This window comes from Symphodus melops (genome assembly GCF_947650265.1).
Source record: "Symphodus melops genome assembly, chromosome: 7".
NCBI classification, from domain to species: domain Eukaryota; kingdom Metazoa; phylum Chordata; class Actinopteri; order Labriformes; family Labridae; genus Symphodus; species Symphodus melops.
The window spans coordinates 28321065-28341825 of NC_136697.1; the positions used below are offsets into that span (position 1 = coordinate 28321065).

The 20761-nt window shown below is 47.9% G+C and overlaps 2 protein-coding genes across 3 annotated transcripts; one reads left to right on the top strand and one right to left on the bottom strand.

Moving 5' to 3' along the window:
• Positions 1–1148: 1148 nt before the first annotated feature.
• LOC306826579 (CYFIP-related Rac1 interactor B-like) lies at positions 1149–12360 on the bottom strand. Of its 2 annotated transcripts, none has more exons than XM_079347979.1 (11): positions 12065–12360; positions 7576–7649; positions 7213–7334; positions 7011–7116; positions 6752–6888; positions 6003–6080; positions 4094–4210; positions 3394–3473; positions 3039–3165; positions 2797–2867; positions 1149–2700 (listed from the first exon to the last, which is right to left on the bottom strand). In XM_079347979.1, the coding sequence occupies exons 2-11, from the start codon at positions 7646–7648 to the stop codon at positions 2631–2633; spliced, it is 981 nt and encodes a 326-aa protein (XP_079204105.1). In that variant the 5' UTR covers position 7649; positions 12065–12360; the 3' UTR covers positions 1149–2630. The 2 variants fall into 2 exon arrangements, with proteins under 2 accessions (XP_079204105.1, XP_079204106.1); XM_079347980.1 differs by lacking the exon at positions 12065–12360 and adding an exon at positions 11778–11980.
• Positions 12361–14775: 2415 nt separating this feature from the next.
• On the top strand, positions 14776–20695 carry LOC306826307 (prohibitin-2-like; the record flags this gene model as incomplete). Its single annotated transcript, XM_079347507.1, is given in 10 exon segments — positions 14776–14876; positions 15748–15877; positions 15997–16081; positions 16282–16361; positions 16540–16724; positions 16927–17056; positions 17145–17248; positions 18929–18980; positions 18983–19006; positions 20598–20695. Coding segments are annotated over 10 exon segments (909 nt in total). The 5' UTR covers positions 14776–14855.
• Between the last annotated feature and the right edge of the window lie 66 nt (positions 20696–20761).

The window sequence follows — 20761 nt, forward strand, 5'->3', positions numbered from 1 at the left end:
GAGGCCTAAAGAAGGCTGCAGGTCTTCAATAAAGTTCAACAGAAATCCAACTGTCGGCTCTGAGACTGGGGATGAACATGTGTCAGAGTGACCTTGAAGTCTCAGATATGGTCATAAAAAAAGACAAAGGTCCCGCCGCCAGCTTCCTCTGTCTTTGATCTCAGGTTGGACACGCCTTGACACAGACGCCTCACTCCTGAAATCCAACAGACACAAACACGGTCGCACACACCTACACACTCACTCTCCACACGGTTTACAGCGCTCGTAATCTTCGGACGCTTACAGAGAAGAACATGAGAAACACTGGTGATAAGACGTCTCTGCTGTCGCCCTTTAAAAACTGCAGCGTGGCCACGTGATGCCGGGTCAGCATCACCAGAGCCCCATGTTCAAATGTGATGTCTGATTATTGTAGATATTTTCTTTTTTGTAGTCGTTTGTTGAAGTCCAGTGATGACCCCGATGACTGAGGGGGAGTTTTAGTTTGAATGAAATGACATTTATAGGTTCTCAGTCTAGTATTTAATGTTTGCATGTTGTTCCTAATGTCTGAGTCTGTTTACAGACATTTCCTCTTGGAGACAATAAAGTTGAAGATGAAGTGTGGTTTCACTTCTGAGACTCAGAGGGGAAAAAACTCATTCATACACAGATTATAAATGTAGCTGTAAATACACACAGTCAGCAGAAACAGGAGCCAGACAGAGTAAAAACAAATCACGTAGTCGGAGGACTTTTGTGTTGACTGAAAAGCAGAAGTGAAACAATTTTAAAATACCGACAAGAGGAAGAGCGGACGGTGACATCAACCGCTCCACAAACAAACCAGAAACTAATCCACTTTATTTTAGGAGCGTCAAACAGCAGAGATGTGATAATGTGGCCAGCTAGCAAAACAAGCTAACAAGCTAACATGTCAGGGGGTTGATTGTCTTTCACTCCCAGTCAGGACAGTTTGTCTACATGCTGTCGTACGCTGACGACACACTGATGTATCTGCTGAAGCCTCACCAGTCCACCAAACCTTTCAGTCTTTGGGTTCAGGCTGCGCGGGGGCTCAGCGGTTTGAAAGGTCAAGATGACGGACGGATTGTTGAGGTTAAACTAAACATTCGTCCATGTTGTGAAAAACAAGAGAAGACAGATTTTCTTAAAAATGTAAAAACTTTATTCAGCCAACATTTCATCATTTGAAACATTAATGCCATCCGATCCCTGACACAAAGACGACTCTCTGACACCTGTTTGATCCCACGTCTTTCTCTGACATTTTAATTATTGATCGAATCAGCGAGAACCAGAACTCCACAAGGCGCCGTCTCTTACATCCGACTCGAAGGTCAATCAGTATTTTGTTGCCGTGGTATCAAACAGGTATCGACATCGTCAGATTTTTACGAGAATCGTACCGACGTGTAATATTGTGGCATCGTGACAAACTGAACACACAAGGCAAAACAAAGAGCTTAAATTCCAGTCAGCTGATTCAAACATCAGTCAGAAGGTACCGCTTCTCTAAATCACAGTCTTCTCTGCACAAACACATCTTTGGTAGCCAGTTTTTTTTATAATGTTTTTTTTTTTTTTTACAGTGGAAGCCCGATCACAGCGAAGGTCTACAATGGAGGATGTGTTGGGCTTGAAACAAAGAACTGAAATGTTTTGGACTTTCTCTACAGTTTAAGGTGAAATGTATAATTATGACCAATCAGTGTAAAAGTCCACCTCAGCCACAGAGTCTTTAATCTGAGGTAGGAACTGCAGCCGAGGAATCGAACCCGAACACGGTTCCTCCGGTGGGAGAGTCCCCGGGTTCTTTTGGTGTCGAAGCGTCAATTAAATCAGAACCCAAAGAAAAGTGGTTAAAACACTTCAAAGACAGCCAACAGATCAGTGCGACTTCAAAACATTCAAACTGCATTCACGTCACATCCTCCCAGTTCAGACTCACGCACAGCCAGCTGCAGTCAGTCCAGATGTTTCACCTCCGAGTTCAGTTAAACATCCATCATAACAGATCTGTCCTCTGTGGTCTCAGGAAGGCACCGCCTCACATGGACCATGGAGGTCCTGGTTCTGAGTCTGAGCCGGGCTTATGATCTCTGACACATCTGGTATAAGTATGAAGAAGTGTTCCAGGTCTGAACCAACACTTTGAACATCTGCTCATTTGATTGTTTCCTGTCTTGTGGATGTAATGAACACTGTCACCTCTAGGGGGCTTTCAGAGAGTTACTGATGTAAACAACCTGTTGTGTCTGTTTGTACCAGCAGGAGGACAACAACAACAACAACAACACAAACATCTCCTGCTGCGCGTCTCTTAATGTCCACTAGGGGGCGGAGGAACAGACTGCTGATGTGACGTGAACGCAGCTCAAACTCGACAGCTGCTTTTTACACTTTCTTTTCTGGACTCAACCAACTGAGAAGTTCTCTCTCTTTTTTTTCATCTTTTTTCTTTTCTTATAACAACAAAAAAAAAACTGCTTTTGAAATCAGAGTAAAAAAAAAACAACAAGAACAAAACAAACACTGAGGTTAAACACCGAGTCATTAGCTACAAACACGTTCAGTAGTTCTGTTGAAATTTGGACCACACCCCCCGCTCACACGTCGCTCCAGCTTTAATTGGGCTGCAGCATGCTTTTGATCTGCTTCGACGTGGCCTCATCGTTCAGATGTTTGGTCGTGTACCTGCAGGGGCGGAGCCAGACGTTAACCATCAACGTCTCCAACACGCCGCGTGTGTGTGTGTGTGTGTGTGTGTGTGTGTGTGTGAGGCGGTCAGACCTGAGAGCGTTGAGTAGTCCCTCCACGCTGCTGGCCGGCTGCTCCTTCAGCACTCGGATGCAGCCTTTCATCTGAAAACAACCGAACGCCATGATGGCGTGAAGCTGGTTATTGTTTCTGTTTGATGATGCAACCGTCAGAAGTAAAGACGGACGCGTCGCTTTAAAGTAACTCCATGATGAAACGTTGAGAGAGCGAGCAGCAAGAAACAGGAAGTCAGAAAGCGCGCGTGGTTAACGTACGTCTATATTGGAGGTCTTGACGAAGGCGCCGGCCGGGTGGACGTGGTCGTACAGGATGATGACCCCGACCATCACACGGAGGCAGAACAACACCGTCTCTTCACTGGTGAAACGGCTGCGGTACTCCCTGCACACACACACACACACACACACACACACACACACACACACACACACACACACACACACACACACACACACACACACACACACACACACACACACACACACACACACACACACACACACACACACACACACACACACACACACACACACACACACACACACACGGTTGGTTCATGTCTGCAGCAGGGGGCTGTGATGATGCGTTCAGGGACACGTCAGGACTCACGGTGTGTCGAGCATCACTTTGCACACGCTGGCCATCGTGCTCAGACAGTCCGTCGTGTTTTCAGTCGGGACGTCGGGATTCTGCAACGGCAACAACAACGATAATGACATCATCAGTGACATCATCAATGACATCATCAGTGACAACAAGGTTTCCTCGATGTCTCTAGAAGAACGTGTGAGAGGTCAGCAGGTGTTTTATCTTCCTTCAGGAGAGCAGCTCTAATCCTTCATCATCCCTTCATGCGTTTGAAGCCACAGAGAAGTGAAGCTAGAGCGCCCTCTGCTGGCGCTCCATGAAACAGAAGATAAACTGTCTGCTGCTGACCCCTGCTGGCTGAAATAATCATTGCACCCTGAACATGATCTCATAAAATAAAAGACCTTTAAAGTTCAGTCTGAACAGGGACGTAACTGTGACTGGATGTTATCTCTTTGTTCAGCTTTTAATTATTCAAGAAAACAATGAAAAATAATAATAATCTAATAATTATTAAAGACCTGTTAGAATACAAACATGTTTTCATTGTGACTGAAATGTTAACGTGAGCTTTCTCTCTGATCAGACAGGAAGAAAACAAGCTGCTCAAAGGGTGAAAATCAGTCATATAAAATAAATAAATATAAAATAAAAGTATAAACATCCTGAAGAAGCTCCTTCACACATTAACAGAGAACAGGGATTTAAACGTCAGTCTCACATCTGAGACGAACTTTGAGGTGGCGTCACTTAGCGTCTTCAGCATGGGCGTGGCACTGGCGTAAAACAGAGACATCCGATTGGCCAGCTCGTTGTTGACCTCATTTCCTGCATCACCCTGGGAACAGAGACGTATTCATGTCAGAGGCTCTGATTGGATTACAGCTCGACAAAGTGTTTTCAATCTGGACTGCAGTACCCATTTTAAACACTAGGGGCAGAGTTACATATTTACAGGTCTTTTATTTTGAAGGCTGACAGAGGTGGTCTTGTTTTTCCTGATCGTTTGGGAAGTTTTACTGTTATGTCTGATAAATACTGCGGCGCAGTTACCGCCAACTCTCAGACGCTGTTTACTCGCTCTGTGTGACGTAGAAGTGTGTGACGTAGAAGTGTGTGACGTAGAAGCGTGTGACGTAGAAGCGTGTGACGTAGAAGTGTGTGACGTAGAAGTGTGTGACGTAGAAGCGTGTGACGTAGAAGTGTGTGATGTAGAAGTGTGTGATGTAGAAGTGTGTGATGTAGAAGTGTGTGATGTAGAAGTGTGTGATGTAGAAGTGTGTGATGTAGAAGTGTGTGACGTAGAAGTGTGTGATGTAGAAGCGTGTGACGTAGAAGTGTGTGACGTAGAAGTGTGTGATGTAGAAGTGTGTGATGTAGAAGTGTGTGATGTAGAAGTGTGTGATGTAGAAGCGTGTGACGTAGAAGTGTGTGACGTAGAAGCGTGTGACGTAGAAGCGTGTGATGTAGAAGTGTGTGACGTAGAAGCGTGTGACGTAGAAGTGTGTGACGTAGAAGCGTGTGACGTAGAAGCGTGTGACGTAGAAGTGTGTGACGTAGAAGCGTGTGACGTAGAAGTGTGTGACGTAGAAGCGTGTGACGTAGAAGCGTGTGACGTAGAAGTGTGTGACGTAGAAGTGTGTGATGTAGAAGCGTGTGACGTAGAAGCGTGTGACGTAGAAGCGTGTGACGTAGAAGTGTGTGACGTAGAAGTGTGTGATGTAGAAGTGTGTGACGTAGAAGCGTGTGACGTAGAAGCGTGTGACGTAGAAGTGTGTGATGTAGAAGTGTGTGACGTAGAAGTGTGTGACGTAGAAGCGTGTGACGTAGAAGCGTGTGACGTAGAAGCGTGTGACGTAGAAGAGTGTGACGTAGAAGCGTGTGACGTAGAAGCGTGTGACGTAGAAGCGTGTGACGTAGAAGCGTGTGACGTAGAAGTGTGTGACGTAGAAGTGTGTGATGTAGAAGTGTGTGACGTAGAAGTGTGTGACGTAGAAGTGTGTGACGTAGAAGCGTGTGACGTAGAAGCGCGTGACGTAGAAGCGTGTGACTTAGAAGTGTGTGATGTAGAAGTGTGTGATGTAGAAGTGTGTGACGTAGAAGTGTGTGACGTAGAAGTGTGTGACGTAGAAGCCTGTGACGTAGAAGCGTGTGACGTAGAAGTGTGTGACGTAGAAGTGTGTGACGTAGAAGCGTGTGACGTAGAAGTGTGTGACGTAGAAGTGTGTGACGTAGAAGTGTGTGACGTAGAAGCCTGTGACGTAGAAGCCTGTGACGTAGAAGTGTGTGACGTAGAAGTGTGTGACGTAGAAGTGTGTGACGTAGAAGCCTGTGACTTAGAAGTGTGTGACGTAGAAGCGTGTGACGTAGAAGTGTGTGACGTAGAAGTGTGTGACGTAGAAGTGTGTGACGTAGAAGCCTGTGACTTAGAAGTGTGTGACGTAGATGTGTGTGACGTAGAAGTGTGTGACGTAGAAGTGTGTGATGTGCACATGAAGGGGATATTTGTCTCGTTCCTTCACAGCACGATGTCTGGGCAGCGAGGGGGGGGGGGGGGGGGGGGGGGGGGGGCGTTTAAACCTCCTTTAGACCTGGACCATCCTTTGTGATCCAGACCGAACGGGACTCACAGACAAGTTGTTGATCCGCATCCGACTGATGGTCCGTCTGTAATAACTGAAGTCGTTCTGGATCGCCGGATTCGTCATCTGGAACAAAATGACAAGATAAAGGAGGAGGAGGTGCAGAAGAGGAGGTGCAGAAGGAGGGAGAGGAGGTGCAGAAGGAGGGAGAGGTGCAGAAGAAGGAGAGGAGGTGCAGAAGAGGGAGAGGTGCAGAAGGAGGGAGAGGAGGTGCAGAAGGAGGGAGAGGTGCAGAAGAAGGAGAGGAGGTGCAGAAGAGGGAGAGGTGCAGAAGGAGGGAGAGGTGCAGAAGAAGGAGAGGAGGTGCAGAAGGAGGGAGGTGCAGAAGGAGGAGAGGAGGTGCAGAAGGAGGTTGAGGAGGTGCAGAAGAGGGAGAGGTGCAGAAGGAGGGAGAGGTGCAGAAGAGGGAGAGGTGCAGAAGAGGGAGAGGTGCAGAAGGAGGGAGAGGAGGTGCAGAAGAAGGAGAGGAGGTGCAGAAGGAGGTTGAGGAGGTGCAGAAGAGGGAGAGGAGGTGCAGAAGGAGGTTGAGGAGGTGCAGAAGAGGGAGAGGAGGTGCAGAAGAGGGAGAGGAGGTGCAGAAGGAGGTTGAGGAGGTGCAGAAGAGGGAGAGGAGGTGCAGAAGGAGGTTGAGGAGGTGCAGAAGAGGGAGAGGAGGTGCAGAAGAGGGAGAGAAGGTGCAGAGGGAGGAGGTGCAGAGGGAGGAGGTGCAGAGGGAGGAGGTGCAGAAGGAGGTGAACCTTGAGCTCGTCGAAGCGCAGCGTGAAGTGCATGATGTGGGCGAACTGTCGAGCCAGAGCCTGCTTCTGCTCCAGGTGCTGAGTGGGAGTCGATGCACAGCTGGTGAGGACGACCAGGAGGCGCCGCAGACTGGACTCTGATGGGGGGGGGGGGGGGGGAGGAGACAGGGGGTAAGGAAGGAGGGCAGACGGAGGAGGAGACACGTTGGGACGTGTCCTGATGGGGGCGCTAGAGATCAGACGGTTCAAGGTTTCTTACCGAGTTTTTGAGAGAACTCGTAGAAGGACTTGAGTTTACCGACCAGAGGAACCACAGCAGACCAGGCCTTCTCCTGGACCCCCTCCACACCAGGACTCTGGATGGCCTAAACACTCACACACAACATGGACAATGCATTAGACAGGGGGGGAGTCAGGGGGGGGGGGGGGGGGTCCCCTGTCTCACCTGTCCTCTGTCTCACCTGTCTTATCTCCTCTCCTGCTCCTCTGTAGTTCTGCAGGTCTTCCAGGATGACCCGAGCCTCCGTCAGGACCTGGTTCACCTCCTCCCACACCTCCGTCTCCGACTGCGAGGGCTGAGCGTCTACACACACACACACACACACACACACACACACACACACACACACACACACACACACACACACACACACACACACACACACACACACACACACACACACACACACACACACACACACACAAGTTTAAACACTCAATTTCCCCATTACCTTATATTCACTCATTCATTGTGTGTGTGTGTGTGTGTGTGTGTGTGTGTGTGTGTGTGTGTGTGTGTGTGTGTGTGTGTGTGTGTGTCTTACTCTCAAAATCCAGAAAGAAGTTTCCACCATTGTTGTCGATGTCTCTTGTTAACACCTTGATCAGGTTCCCCATCCTGACACACACAAACAGCAGCTTCGTTAGCGTCACATGACTCGTTAGAGGGGGGCGGGGCCTCTTTGACTCCTCCCCTCACAGACTCCAGACTCGAGCCGGACCTGAGACTTGATCTCTGATCCAAAGTACCCTTTGAAACTCTTCCAGACAGGAAGTCAGACTCTCTTTATATTTGGGGGCGGGGCTTCATTCTGGGAGAGAAGCAGCAAAACCATAAACAGAGCGAGCGTCCGAAACATCAAAGGAGGAGCAGCAGAGACTTTAAATAAGGCAGCATGATTAACCAATAGGATGCTTTCAAGCTAATCAGCTGATCGGGCTTGTCCCTTCAAAATAAAACTCAGTCTCCTCCTAAAGTGAAGCTGCTCCATTGTCCCTTCAAAATAAAACTCAGTCTTCTCCTAAAGTGAAGCTGCTCTTTGTCCCTTCAAAATAAAACTCAGTCTCCTCCTAAAGTGAAGCTGCTCCATTGTCCCTTCAAAATAAAACTCAGTCTTCTCCTAAAGTGAAGCTGCTCTTTGTCCCTTCAAAATAAAACTCAGTCTTCTCCTAAAGTGAAGCTGCTCCACTGTCCCTTCAAAATAAAACTCAGTCTTCTCCTAAAGTGAAGCTGCTCCTTTGTCCCTTCAAAATAAAACTCGGTCTTCTCCTAAAGTGAAGCTGCTCTTTGTCCCTTCAAAATAAAACTCAGTCTCCTCCTAAAGTGAAGCTGCTAATTTGACCCTTGAAAATAAAACTCAGTCTTCTCCTAAAGTGAAGCTGCTCCACTGTCCCTTCAAAATAAAACTCAGTCTCCTCCTAAAGACAAGCTGCTCTTTGTCCCTTCAAAATAAAACTCAGTCTCCTCCTAAAGTGAAGCTGCTCTTTGTCCCTTCAAAATAAAACTCAGTCTCCTCCTAAAGTGAAGCTGCTCTTTGTCCCTTCAAAATAAAACTCAGTCTCCTCTGAAAGTGAAGCTGCTCCTTTGTCCCTTCAAAATAAAACTCAGTCTCCTCTGAAAGTGAAGCTGCTCCACTGTCCCTTCAAAATAAAACTCAGTCTCCTCTGAAAGTGAAGCTGCTCCACTGTCCCTTCAAAATAAAACCCAGTCTCCTCCAAAAGTGAAGCTGCTCTTTGTCCCTTCAAAATAAACCTCAGTCTCCTCCTAAAGTGAAGCTGCTCTTTGTCCCTTCAAAATAAAACTCAGTCTCCTCCTAAAGTGAAGCTGCTCTTTGTCCCTTCAAAATAAAACTCAGTCTCCTCCTAGAGTGAAGCTTTGTCCCTTCTGGGCCTCCGTACATGTGTGACTGTGTCTGCAGAGACTCTGTCCTCTGACTGGATTTGACGCTTCTGATTTGTTCTGGTTGACTCGGGACGTTTGTGGGCGGAGCTTGTGTGTTTCCTCCAGCCAATGAGAGCGCAGCAGGTGAGTTCAGGAGTGGATACAGCTCAGTGATTGGAGGAGATTCAAAGCGGTGAATATGACGGACGTGGACGTAGCAGGAGAAACACCTACAGAACACATTTACCAACACAGTGGTGGATTTGAGCAGTGAGACGCACACGAGGAGGCGTGTCCTGGAGGCGTGTCCTGCTGGTGAACAGACTCTGAAGATCCTGCAGAGGATGTTAAATTAAAGCGTTCACACCCTTCTCAGAGTGCCAACAGCGTCAGAGGAAAGAGTGCGGTGGGGACGCCACAGACCACGAACACAGCAGGAGGAGCTGCTGCTGATTCTGCGTCGACACTCTACGAGGCTACAAACTGGACTGTGACAGCTCGGAGCTGAACGCAGTCTCACTGTGAGCCCTGAAAAGAGGAAGCAGCGTCTGAAAGTTGGGCCTAAATTTAAAAGAGAGGAAGTAGAGCAGACTGTGCAGAGAGCAGGTAAAGACAGCAGAGCTGTGCACACGATGTGACCCAACGTCGGGTTTATTCTGAGCGTCGAGTCTTTATCGACGAGAACAGAAAACCACGAAACACTCGGCTTCGTTCAGACCGACACAGGAAGCATGAGTTTAGACTTTAGGTCTTCAGTTTTCAAAATAAAACGTCATCGTCTGACAGGAGGTCACAAACCAAAACCATGTGATGTCTGACCACGCAGTCAAGTACCAACACACACACACACACACACACACACACACACCTGAAAGTTGTCTATTTTAGAGGTTTTGTTCGAGTTTCGTTGTCGTGACATCAAAACTAGAATCATATTCAAGATTTAACCGTCCTCGTCTTCACAGAGGACAGACCGGATCAGCGCAGTGTGTGTGGACACAGCTGCGTCTTAACGAGGACATCTCCAATACGTGGGAGTGTCACCCACCTGGGGGAGGGGCTACTGCCCTTTGTGATGTCATGAAGGGAACATCTCCAAACGGCCTGTCTGAGCACACATGTTCTGAAAAGACGGAGAGGACGGACTTCTCTCATCATGGGGGGTTTAGAGACTAGAGACATGTTAGAGGGACATGGAGGGTAATGTCCTTTAAAGCTTCTGTATTTTTGAATACTGTCGATCGTCATTAACGCCTCAGGACGAGCTGCTTCCTTCCTCCGGGTCATTAATACGACTTCATGAATAAACATGAGCACATTTGAAGTTCCTCCTCTGGAGCCTCTTTGAGCAGACAGACGTTACAGCATGTAGGAAGGTTTGATTTTATACGACCAGACGAGAAGAATCATCTGAGACCAGGAAGAAAACAGCAGAAGAAGAAGACGCTCGTAGATGTTTGAGGACAAAGTCTCTGAAGCTGTTTTCACACGTGAACTTCAGCAGGACGACTCCAGATGTCTCAGGGGGGGTCTCAGTGTGTCTCTGTCTTTATTGTGTCCCTTCAGTCTCTCTGTAGATAGTGGTCCTCAGTGTCTCTGTATTTATTTTGTCCCTTCAGTCTCTCTGTAGATAGTGGTCCTCAGTGTCTCTCTGTATTTATTTTGTCCCTTCAGTCTCTCTGTAGATAGTGGTCCTCAGTGTCTCTGTAGATAGTGGTCCTCAGTGTCTCTGTATTTATTTTGTCCCTTCAGTCTCTCTGTAGATAGTGGTCCTCAGTGTGTCTCTGTATTTATTTTGTCCCTTCAGTCTCCCTGTAGATAGTGGTCCTCAGTGTGTCTCTGTATTTATTTTGTCCCTTCAGTCTCCCTGTAGATAGAGGTCCTCAGTGTCTCTGTATTTATTTTGTCCCTTCAGTCTCTCTGTAGATAGTGGTCCTCAGTGTGTCTCTGTATTTATTTTGTCCCTTCAGTCTCTCTGTAGATAGTGGTCCTCAGTGTGTCTCTGTATTTATTTTGTCCCTTCAGTCTCTCTGTAGATAGTGGTCCTCAGTGTGTCTCTGTATTTATTTTGTCCCTTCAGTCTCTCTGTAGATAGTGGTCCTCAGTCTCTGTATTTATTTTGTCCCTTCAGTCTCTCTGTAGATAGTGGTCCTCAGTGTCTCTGTATTTATTTTGTCCCTTCAATCTCTCTGTAGATAGTGGTCCTCAGTGTCTCTGTATTTATTTTGTCCCTTCAGTCTCCCTGTAGGTCCTCAGTGTGTCCCTCACTCACAGATCAGCTGACCAGTCCAAAGTCAGATCCACCTGATGACATCACACACTGACCTTTGACCTTGTTCCTTTTCTATCCATCCATCTATCAAACCACTTCCTGTTGTATGTGCTTAACTTCATATTCTCACCTTTGATCTACCAGAAGGGCCTTAGCGTATTTCAAAATAAAAGCACACAGCAAGGTTATTACTGTCAGCTTAAGGCAGTACGAACATTTCAGAGTAAAAGCCTGCAAAGTGAGCCAATGTTTACTTTTAAATGGAAATAATGGCATATCAAATGTGTAATTAAAGATGTAATCCCTCCCTGTGAACAGGTGTCATCAGGCCTATTCTTCATTCATGCATCTTTCCAAGCTTATTAAACCTTTTTAAGCATCTTCAAGTTTTCAGGATTTTAAAAGACAAAGAGTTTAGAATCTGTTTCAGCAGTTTCCATTATTCCTCTGACAAGAACAAATGAAAAAGAGCAGCTTCAGATGAGAGTCCAGGCAGGATCATGTAAACTCTCATATCAGGCTGATCCTCCCCAGCTGAGACGTGGGGCTGCAGGCTACAGCTTTCTTTACTAACACACAGGTCGTCCACATACCTTCAGTGAAGCTCCGTGATGTGGACGTTTCAATGAGCTGATCTCAGAGCAGAAGTAAAAGCCGACCCTTGACCCCTCACTGAGTGCTCATACGGGGAATAAAAAGCAGAATGAACAGTTGTTGCTCCTGGCGGGTTTGCAGAAGCAGCTCTCTGCAGGACCTGACATGTCTGATTTGAGATCCACCCAGAAGGGACTCATCTCTCCCCCCCACCCCGCCCGCTCTGCTGATCCAAAACACCCCCCTCCCCGCCCGGAGCGCTGCCCCCCCCTCGCCCGCTCCTCACCTTCACCGATAACCGATCGATCTGTGCGGGTTGAGAGTGCGTGTCCGGGCTCCGGTGCGTGTCCGCGGCGGTGGTCCAGGTGTCCCGGCGGTCCGCCTCCTCTACATACTGCGTGAGTGTGAACCCGGAAAACAGCCTGCTCTGCGCTCCGTTAACTATAAAAGGAGTGATTTCCTCAGGAGGAACTGAGCGCTCAGCCAATCACAGAGCGCAGAGGCTGCGACGGCAACCTGACCGTCGGCCGATGAGGCAACCTGAACTGAGGGGCAACTGCAACACAGTGAACAACAAAAGTCGGCAGGTATGGAAGCCCGGAGCTTCCAATACGAAAAAGTGTTCCCATTTTATTCCAAACAGTTCTAAAGTGATGAAAAATGATGAAAAATGAAAAATAAAAAAATTGAAAAATTGAAAAATTAAAAAACATTAAAAAAAATAAATTGAAATTTTGAAAAAAAATTAGAAAAAAATTGAAAAATAAATAAATAAATAAATAAAAAATTGAAAAATAAAAAAATTTATGAAAAATCTTCTTCAGTGTTTTGAACATTCATTTGTGTAACCTGAGAGTGTACTGATCTCTAACGTGAAATAAATCCATCAGTCCTTAGTTTGACGTCTGACAACACAGAGAGAAATGCTCTGTTTTAAATGTGCTCTCCTTGTGATGTCACAGTGGGATTCTGGTTAAAAAAACAACAACAAAAAAAACCCCTCTTTTGAGATGTGTTTGATTGCTGCAGCTCTGATTCATTTCAGGCGACATAAAAGACACCAAAAAAAAAAAGTTTCAAAATAAAAGACACAACCATGAAGAGCAATGGAACTCAACAGGATTTGAACCCGGAACCTCCTGAAATCAAGATCCCTCCCCCAACAAACTGAGAGGTCAGGGCAAAACATCAACATGCGTCAGTGTGAAGAGTCTGTGATCAGTTGGGAGTTTCACAATAAAAGCCTGTTTGATCAGTGTTTGAAAAGTCTTTTTTTTGTAAAGTTGACGAAAAAATCCAACAAATTGCCCAAAGCTAGCGAGCCCGACCCGCTGGGCTCAGGTGTTCTTACCTTTCCTGTTTCCTCCTTGGTGGTCAACGATGGAAATTCACAAGTTGAAATGAACGCGCTACAAATTGTCGCGAGGTGAAATCGCAACGTCGGAAAAGAAATCACACACGTTCATTGCACACACACTCACACACACTATCACCACAAAGAGAAGCAAAGTTTACAGATTTAATGTGAGCCAGTTTAAACTCAAACGTGTTTACTTATAAACCAGTTTAAACCTCAGACTCGTGTGGTCACCTGGCGGGTCAGCTGGTCGAGAAGCTCTTCTGTTAAGGGTTCAAATCTTCTCTGAAGATTCTGATTTTGATTTAAACTTCGGATAAATTCCAGGTGAAGTCGAGTTTAAAACTTTGGCTGCTTGTGTTCGAACAAACCCTGAAAAGTCTGAGAACAGAATCTGATGGACGCCTACAGGCTGATCGATCATGCTTTTATTGTGAAACTCTCAGCTGATCACGCGACTCTTCACACTGACACGGGTTGGTTTTGAGTCCTGACAGCTCAACAAGTTGGGACGAGGTGTTCAAAGTTGGACGTTCAGGATTCGAATCCTGTAAAGTGTAAGTTTTAAAGTCTCTGTTTATCTGGACCGTTTTCTAAAAGTGTCTTTTATTTTGAAGGGCAGCGAATAGACGAGCTTTATAAACATTTTCATGTCTGACTGAATCAGAGCTGCAGAGAAGTTTGAACTTGTCAGCAACTGAAGGAGATAAATTCATCAGGCTGATTGTTTCCTTGAAGCCTCCAGGACAGAATCTAAGACCTCATCATGTAGGCGGGTTTTTTAAACTCAGCTTCCTCTGAGCGTTTTCACTGTTCAAATATAAACAAGCATGTTAGCGCACTGTAAACTCTCCTTCAGTTTGTTTAAGCTGTTTCTCTGTGTGTGTGTGTGTGTGTGTGTGTGTGTGTGTGTGTGTGTGTGTGGGTGTGTGGACTAGGTCACTACTAAAGTGGGATTTGAACCAGAACATCAAGCTTCAAAAATCTTTTCCTGACCTGCTGATCTGTCAAGACTTATGACGTCATATTACGGTTAGCTTTGGCGTTTTTGACGTCACGTCCGCCTCCTCAAACGTCCCCGCCCCCTCAACAGTGAAAGTCTCCCGCTGTGAGGAACGACTAACTCTGGAGGACTTCAGGGGCTGCTGGTCCTGAAATGGTTTACATCCAAGATGTAAACCATTTCAGGACCTCAGGCTAACTGAGCCGTCATTTAAAGATTAAAGAAACTAGCTAAGCTGGTGAACACGTTCAATTTAAACTGGTTTATAGGTGATCAGTTTGAGTTTAAACTGGTTTATAGGTGAACATGTTTGAGTTTAAACTGGTTTATAGGTGATCAGTTTGAGTTTAAACTGGTTTATAGGTGAACAGTTTGAGTTTAAACTGGTTTATAGGTGAACATGTTTGAGTTTAAACTGGTTTACAGGTGAACAGTTTGAGTTTAAACTGGTTTATAGGTGAACATGTTTGAGTTTAAACTGGTTTATAAGTGAACAGTTTGGGTTTAAACTGGTTTATAGGTGAACATGTTTGAGTTTAAACTGGTTTATAAGTGAACAGTTTGAGTTTAAACACATTACCTACCTTGCCGCGCCTTTAGACGAGCAACACCTCTGCCTACATTTCCCATGGTGCCCGGCGCACACGGAAGTGCGTCATCACGCGTGACCTTGGTGTTCTTCTTCACCTGGTTTTGCGGCATACGAAGAGGACAAGCATGGCGAATAAAGAGCCCGGTGTGAGTGTATTTCTGCACTTTATCTCTTTCTTTAAACGCGTTTATCAGACGCTTCCGGTTTGTAGTTCTGTAGTTTCTGCATGCTGCTGTTTCCCGCTCTTTGCTCTGCAGTGAATTATAACAGGCTGATCATGATGTAAGATGACAGTTAAAGTTCATGAGGCTGTGATCAGAAACCATAAAGTCAGATAAACTCAGACACTACATATGAAAGGTTTACATTAAAATAAACGGCCCTGCTGATGAGTTCAGAGTGGAGCCAGTGTCCGTCTGAATATTTATCACTTTTACATTCCCTCATCGATCAGCATATCAAATCTCTCCTCAAATTAATTATTCCAAACTTGAAACATAATATTAGACTAGTATCTTCAATTCGGCATACATGTCCAGTTATTACACGCAGCTCATCTTCTCATATTGACCTGAGTGATGCTGATAGTCCTGTCTGAATCAGGTGTGTTTTACGTGCTGTTGACGTACAGAACAAACGCGTCATAAAAGGTGAACTATTGATATTTTATTGAAACTATCTTAGTTATGCTGAATGTTTGTTAGCCGAATTTTAAATCAGTGACCAAGACTTGAAGCCAGATAAGTTGTGATTGATTAGCATTAGCTTAATTAATTATTTTAACAAAATGTGATTTATTAATTTTTTTAGAAGGAAGTTTGGCAGGATCTGCTCATGTGGTGTATTTGTTAGGTAGCTGAACACAGACATGGTGAAGTTGTAGGGAGGTGTGAGTGGTTGTTGTGTGTATTGTTACCCATCATGTCACGTCTGTGTGATCACTTTAAATACTGATAATAATCAGAGAGTGCTCATGTGTGTGTGTGTGATGGTTTATGAGCCGTGTCTGTGTTTCAGGGTTTCCTGCAGCAGCTGCGGCAGATCGCAGGCAGGATGTCCTCCGGACCTCGGGGAGCAGGTCTGGGTCTCAAACTGCTGCTCGGCGCCGGAGCGCTGGCTTACGGCGTGAAAGAAGCCACGTACACAGGTAACGTCACCTGGTCATGAGGGCGTGTAAACAACCAACACAGACTTGACCAATCACGTCGCTTCATCTGAGAGCGAGCGTCTCCTGCTCACGTGAACTTGTTTGTGTGTTTCCTGCAGTCGAAGGAGGTCAGAGAGCGATCATCTTTAACCGGATCGGAGGGATGCAGATGGACACGGTTCTAGCCGAGGGACTCCACTTCAGGTACGACGCGGGTCGGGGGTTCGATGCCTTGAACAAGGGCACGTCGGCAGTGTTCAGGAAGTGAACTGGCACCTCTCCTCCAGCTACCGGACCTTCTTCAGGAGTTTGTGATTCAGACAGACTGAGCTGCCTCTGGTCGTGTTTTGTGAAACAGCGCCCTCTGGTGGCTGAAATAACGAGTGTTTGTTGATGTGTTTCAGGATACCCTGGTTCCAGTACCCGATCATCTACGACATCAGAGCCCGACCCAGGAAGATCTCCTCTCTGACCGGGAGCAAAGGTCAGAGCACTTTGTCCTACAGTCGCCATGACGACGTCAGAATGTGAAGGGTTAAAGCGTGTCGACGAGCAGAGAGATGGTCGTGTCTGACCACAGTCTGTGTTTCCCAGTAAGTGGTTGCCGTGGTTACGGCAGCTGCATTGACCACATGTTGTTGTTTTTTTTTTTGTCCTCTCAGATCTCCAGATGGTCAGCATCGCTCTGAGGGTTCTGTGCCGCCCGCTGGCGTCCAACCTGCCCGTCCTCTACCAGACGCTGGGTCAGGACTACGACGAGCGCGTGCTGCCGTCCATCGCCAACGAGGTGCTGAAGAGCGTGGTCGCCAAGTTCAACGCCTCGCAGCTGATCACGCAGCGAGCTCAGGTAACAGCACGGCTTCTTCAAGCGCTGTGTTCCCTCAGCGCCACGGATCCATTCAGTCCAACGGCGAGCGAGCGTGGCGTTTACCTCTAATCACATGCTTTAACACGAACACACATGATTGCGTTTATTTGGACCAGCTGCGTTTCTCTCGTTGGATGCACGCCGGCTCGTGGTCACCATCCCTCCCCCTCCCGCCCTGCAGGTGTCGCTGCTGATCCGCAGAGAGCTGTTCGAGCGAGCCAAAGACTTCAACATCATCCTGGACGACGTGGCCATCACCGAGCTGAGCTTCAGCCGAGAGTACACGGCCGCCGTCGAGGCCAAGCAAGTCGGTGAGTACGGCCGAGATCAGGAGCGGATGAGAAGCTGAGGTCAAAGGTCAAAGGTTAATCCCTGTGTGTGTGTGTTGTTCCCCTCCAGCCCAGCAGGAGGCGCAGCGAGCTCAGTTCTACGTGGAGAAGGCCAAACAGGACCAGAGACATAAGATCATCCAGGCTGAGGGAGAAGCTGAGGCGGCCAAAATGGTGAGAGGGGGAGGAGCTTAGTTCTTGAATTCATCCAATCACAGCGCACAGAGGCTCAGATTCACAGCCCCCTAAATAAACCATGAAGAAGAAAACCCCAGCGGTCAAATGAGAGTCTGACACGAGTCAGCTGATCTAAAGCTGATCATGGTGACCTTTGACCTCTCACATGGACCCGGTCCAGAGAAGGTCTCTGTACCTGGTCTGGTCTCAGACTTTAAATCTGTGGATGAGTTCATCGTCCACAGAGCAGAGGAGCAGCTCGCTCATCCTGGGTGAAGACGCGTGGCGTGTCCACCAGAGGGCGCCAGCGGAGCAGGAATCAAACCGAGGCACGCCGGGCTCCATTCAGGACAACGTTCAGATCTTTATTTAAAACATGATGGGAAACGTCTCCACATCCAGATGTTCAACCTGAGAGGAGACGAAGACAACACAGGAAGGAGACGAGGAGAGAAGGAGACGAGGAGAGAAGGAGACAAGGAGAGAAGGAGACGAGGAGAGAAGGAGACAAGGAGAGAAGGAGACGAGGAGAGAAGGAGACAAGGAGGCGAGGATGAAGTGAGGTCACAAGCCGACATGTTGATCCTTTAGTTCTTTCTTCATCCAGAACTTCTGTGCAGCCTCGGGCCATCTCCTCGTCTCCTCGTCTCCTCGTCTCCTTGTCTCCTTCTCTCCTCGTCTCCTCGTCTCCTTGTCTCCTTCTCTCCTCGTCTCCTCGTCTCTCGTCTCCTTCTCTCCTCGTCTCCTCGTCTCTTCTCTCCTCGTCTCCTCGTCTCCTTCCCTCCTCGTCTCCTCGTCTCTCGTCTCCTTGTCTCCTCGTCTCCTCGTCTCTTGTCTCCTTCTCTCCTCGTCTCCTTCTCTCCTCGTCTCCATGTCTCCTCGTCTCCTCCTCTCCTCGTCTCCTTGTCTCCTCGTCTCCTTATCTCCTCGTCTCCTCTCCTTGTCTCCTCGTCTCCTCGTCTCCTTGTCTCCTCGTCTCCTTGTCTCCTCGTCTCCTTATCTCCTCGTCTCCTTCTCTCCTTATCTCCTCATCTCCTTCTCTCCTCGTCTCCTTCTCTCCTCGTCTCCTTGTCTCCTCGTCTCCTTGTCTCCTCGTCTCCTTCTCTCCTCGTCTCCTTCTCTCCTCGTCTCCTTGTCTCCTTCTCTCCTCGTCTCCTTCTCTCCTTGTCTCCTCGTCTCCTTGTCTCCTCGTCTCCTTCTCTCCTTGTCTCCTCGTCTCCTTCTCTCCTTGTCTCCTTCTCTCCTCGTCTCCTTGTCTCCTCGTCTCCTTCACTCCTCGTCTCCTTGTCTCCTTGTCTCCTAGCATCACTCCACCTCTAATAACTTTTGTTGTAGTGGATCATAAAGTTTTACGAGGTGTGTTTAGACGTGGCGGCGTGTGTCGAGCCCGTCACGTTTTATAATGTGAGACAGTAATTAATGTGATGACCTCGCAGGCTCCGCCTCTTTGAAGCGTGCAGACAAACACTTCATCCAAGTATGCGCCAATTATCTCTATGTCAACATGCGTGGGAATGTTCAGGCCGAGCGGCGACACGCCCGCCACTTTGAGGCTCAGCCCGTTGTAGCAGACACACTAACAGTTTAAATGTGTGTGTGTGTGGTGTGTGTGTGTGTGGTGTGTGTGTGTGTGTGTGTGTGTGTGTGTGTGTGTGTGTGTGTGTGTGTGTGTGTCAGCTGGGCGAGGCCGTAACCAAGAATCCAGGTTACCTGAAACTCAGGAAGATCCGGCGGCGCAGAACATCGCCAAGACGGGTAAAAAAAACAAAAACCCAAAATCTATCTGCACAGATTCACTTCTCCTCCCTCTCGCCCTCTGTCTCTCTCTTGCCCTCTCTGTCTCTCTCTCTCTCTCTCGCCCTCTCGCCCTCTGTCTCTCTCTTGCCCTCTCTGTCTCTCTCTCTCTTGCCCTCTCTCTCTCTCTCTCTCTCTCTCTCTCTCTCTCTCTCTCTCTCTCTCTCTCTCGCCCTCTCGCCCTCTGTCTCTCTCTGCCCTCTCTGTCTCTCTCTCTCTCTTTCTCTCTCTCTCTCGCCCTCTGTCTCTCTCTTGCCCTCTCTGTCTCTCTCTCTCTCTGTCTCTCTCTCTGTCTCTCTCTCTCTCTCTCTCTCTCTCTCTCTCTGTCTCTCTCTCTCTCTCTGTCTCTCTCTCTCTCTGTCTCTCTCTCTCTCTCTCTCTTGCCCTCTCTGTCTCTCTCTCTCTCTCTCTCTTGCCCTCTCTGTCTCTCTCTCTCTCTCTCTCTCTCTCTCTGTCTCTCTCTCTCTCTGTCTCTCTCTTGCCCTCTCTGTCTCTCTCTCTCTCTCTGTCTCCTCACTCTCTCTTGCCCTCTCTCTCTCTCTGTCTCTCTCTCTCTCTCTCTCTCTCTCTCTCTCTCTTGCCCTCTGTCTCTCTCTCTCTCTCTCTCACTCTCTCTCTCCCTCTCTCTCTCTCTCTCTCTGTCTCTGTCTCTCTCTCTCTCTCTCTCTGTCTCTCACTCTCTCTTGCCCTCTCTCTCTCTCTGTCTCTCTCTCTCTCTCTCTCTGTCTCTCTCTCTCTGTCTCTCACTCTCTCTTGCCCTCTCTCTCTCTCTGTCTCTCTCTCTCTCTCTCTCTCTCTCTTGCCCTCTGTCTCTCTCTCTCTCTCTCTCTCACTCTCTCTTGCCCTCTCTGTCTCTCTCTCTCTCTCTCTCTCTCTCTCTCTGTCTCTCACTCTCTCTTGCCCTCTCTGTCTCTCTCTCTGTCTCTCTCTCTCTGTCTCTCCCTCTCTCGCCCTCTCTCTCCCTCTCTCTCGCCCTCTCACTCTCTCTCCCTCTCTCACCCTCTCCCTCTCTCTCTCTCGCCCTCTCTCTCTCTCTCTCACCCTCTCTCTCCCTCTCTCTCTCGCCCTCTCCCTCTCTCTCTCTCTCTCGCCCTCTCTCACTCTCTCACCCTCTCTCTCTCACCCTCTCTCTCACCCTCTCGCCCTCTCTCTCTCGCCCTCTCTCTCTCTCTCGCCCTCTCTCTCTCTCTCTCTGTGATGATCTCTGATCTGCTGACAGTGTAGTTGCTGGTCGTGTCCACCAGAGGGCGCCAGCTGAGCATGAATCAGAACACAGCTTCTCTTCTTTATTAAACCCTCTGAACATTAGTAAAGGGTTTAAAACAGACAAACAGGAAGTGATGTCATCAGAAGTCAATGACCTGCTGCAGGACTGATTCAGTCCCTTTAGGTCGGACAGTTTAATAACTCGTCCATCAACGATCATGAAGGACGTTTTCATGATGGTTAGAGCGGCGAGCAGGTCGTGACCTCGCAGCAGAGCGCTCTCCCTCTTCAGCTCACAGTCACGTCATCTGAGCCTGGCGGTGGCGTGTGTGTTTCCTGTACGCAGGCCTGCTCGCTCGCCCGCTCGCTCGCCTGCCGCGCTCTCAATCAGCTCACTGTTGGACCTCTGACAATGCTCCCATTGTGCCCGTGTGCAGAGAGTGAGCAGCGTGCACGCTCAGAGAGACTTCCCACCTGCGTGTTCTCTCTCTCACTCTGTGTGTGTGTGTG

What these genes read in the sequence shown, in the direction of transcription:
- LOC306826579 (XM_079347979.1), bottom strand. Translation starts at nt 7,648, where the DNA reads ATGGGGAACCTGATCAAGGTGTTAACAAGAGACATCGACAACAATGGT. An exon ending in CAGGAGAGGAGATAAGACAG is followed by an intron (nt 7,117 to 7,212) that starts GTGAGACAGAGG and finishes GTGAGTGTTTAG; the next exon opens with GCCATCCAGAGTCCTGGTGT. An exon ending in TCAAGACCTCCAATATAGAC is followed by an intron (nt 2,868 to 3,038) that starts GTACGTTAACCA and finishes GGTTGTTTTCAG; the next exon opens with ATGAAAGGCTGCATCCGAGT.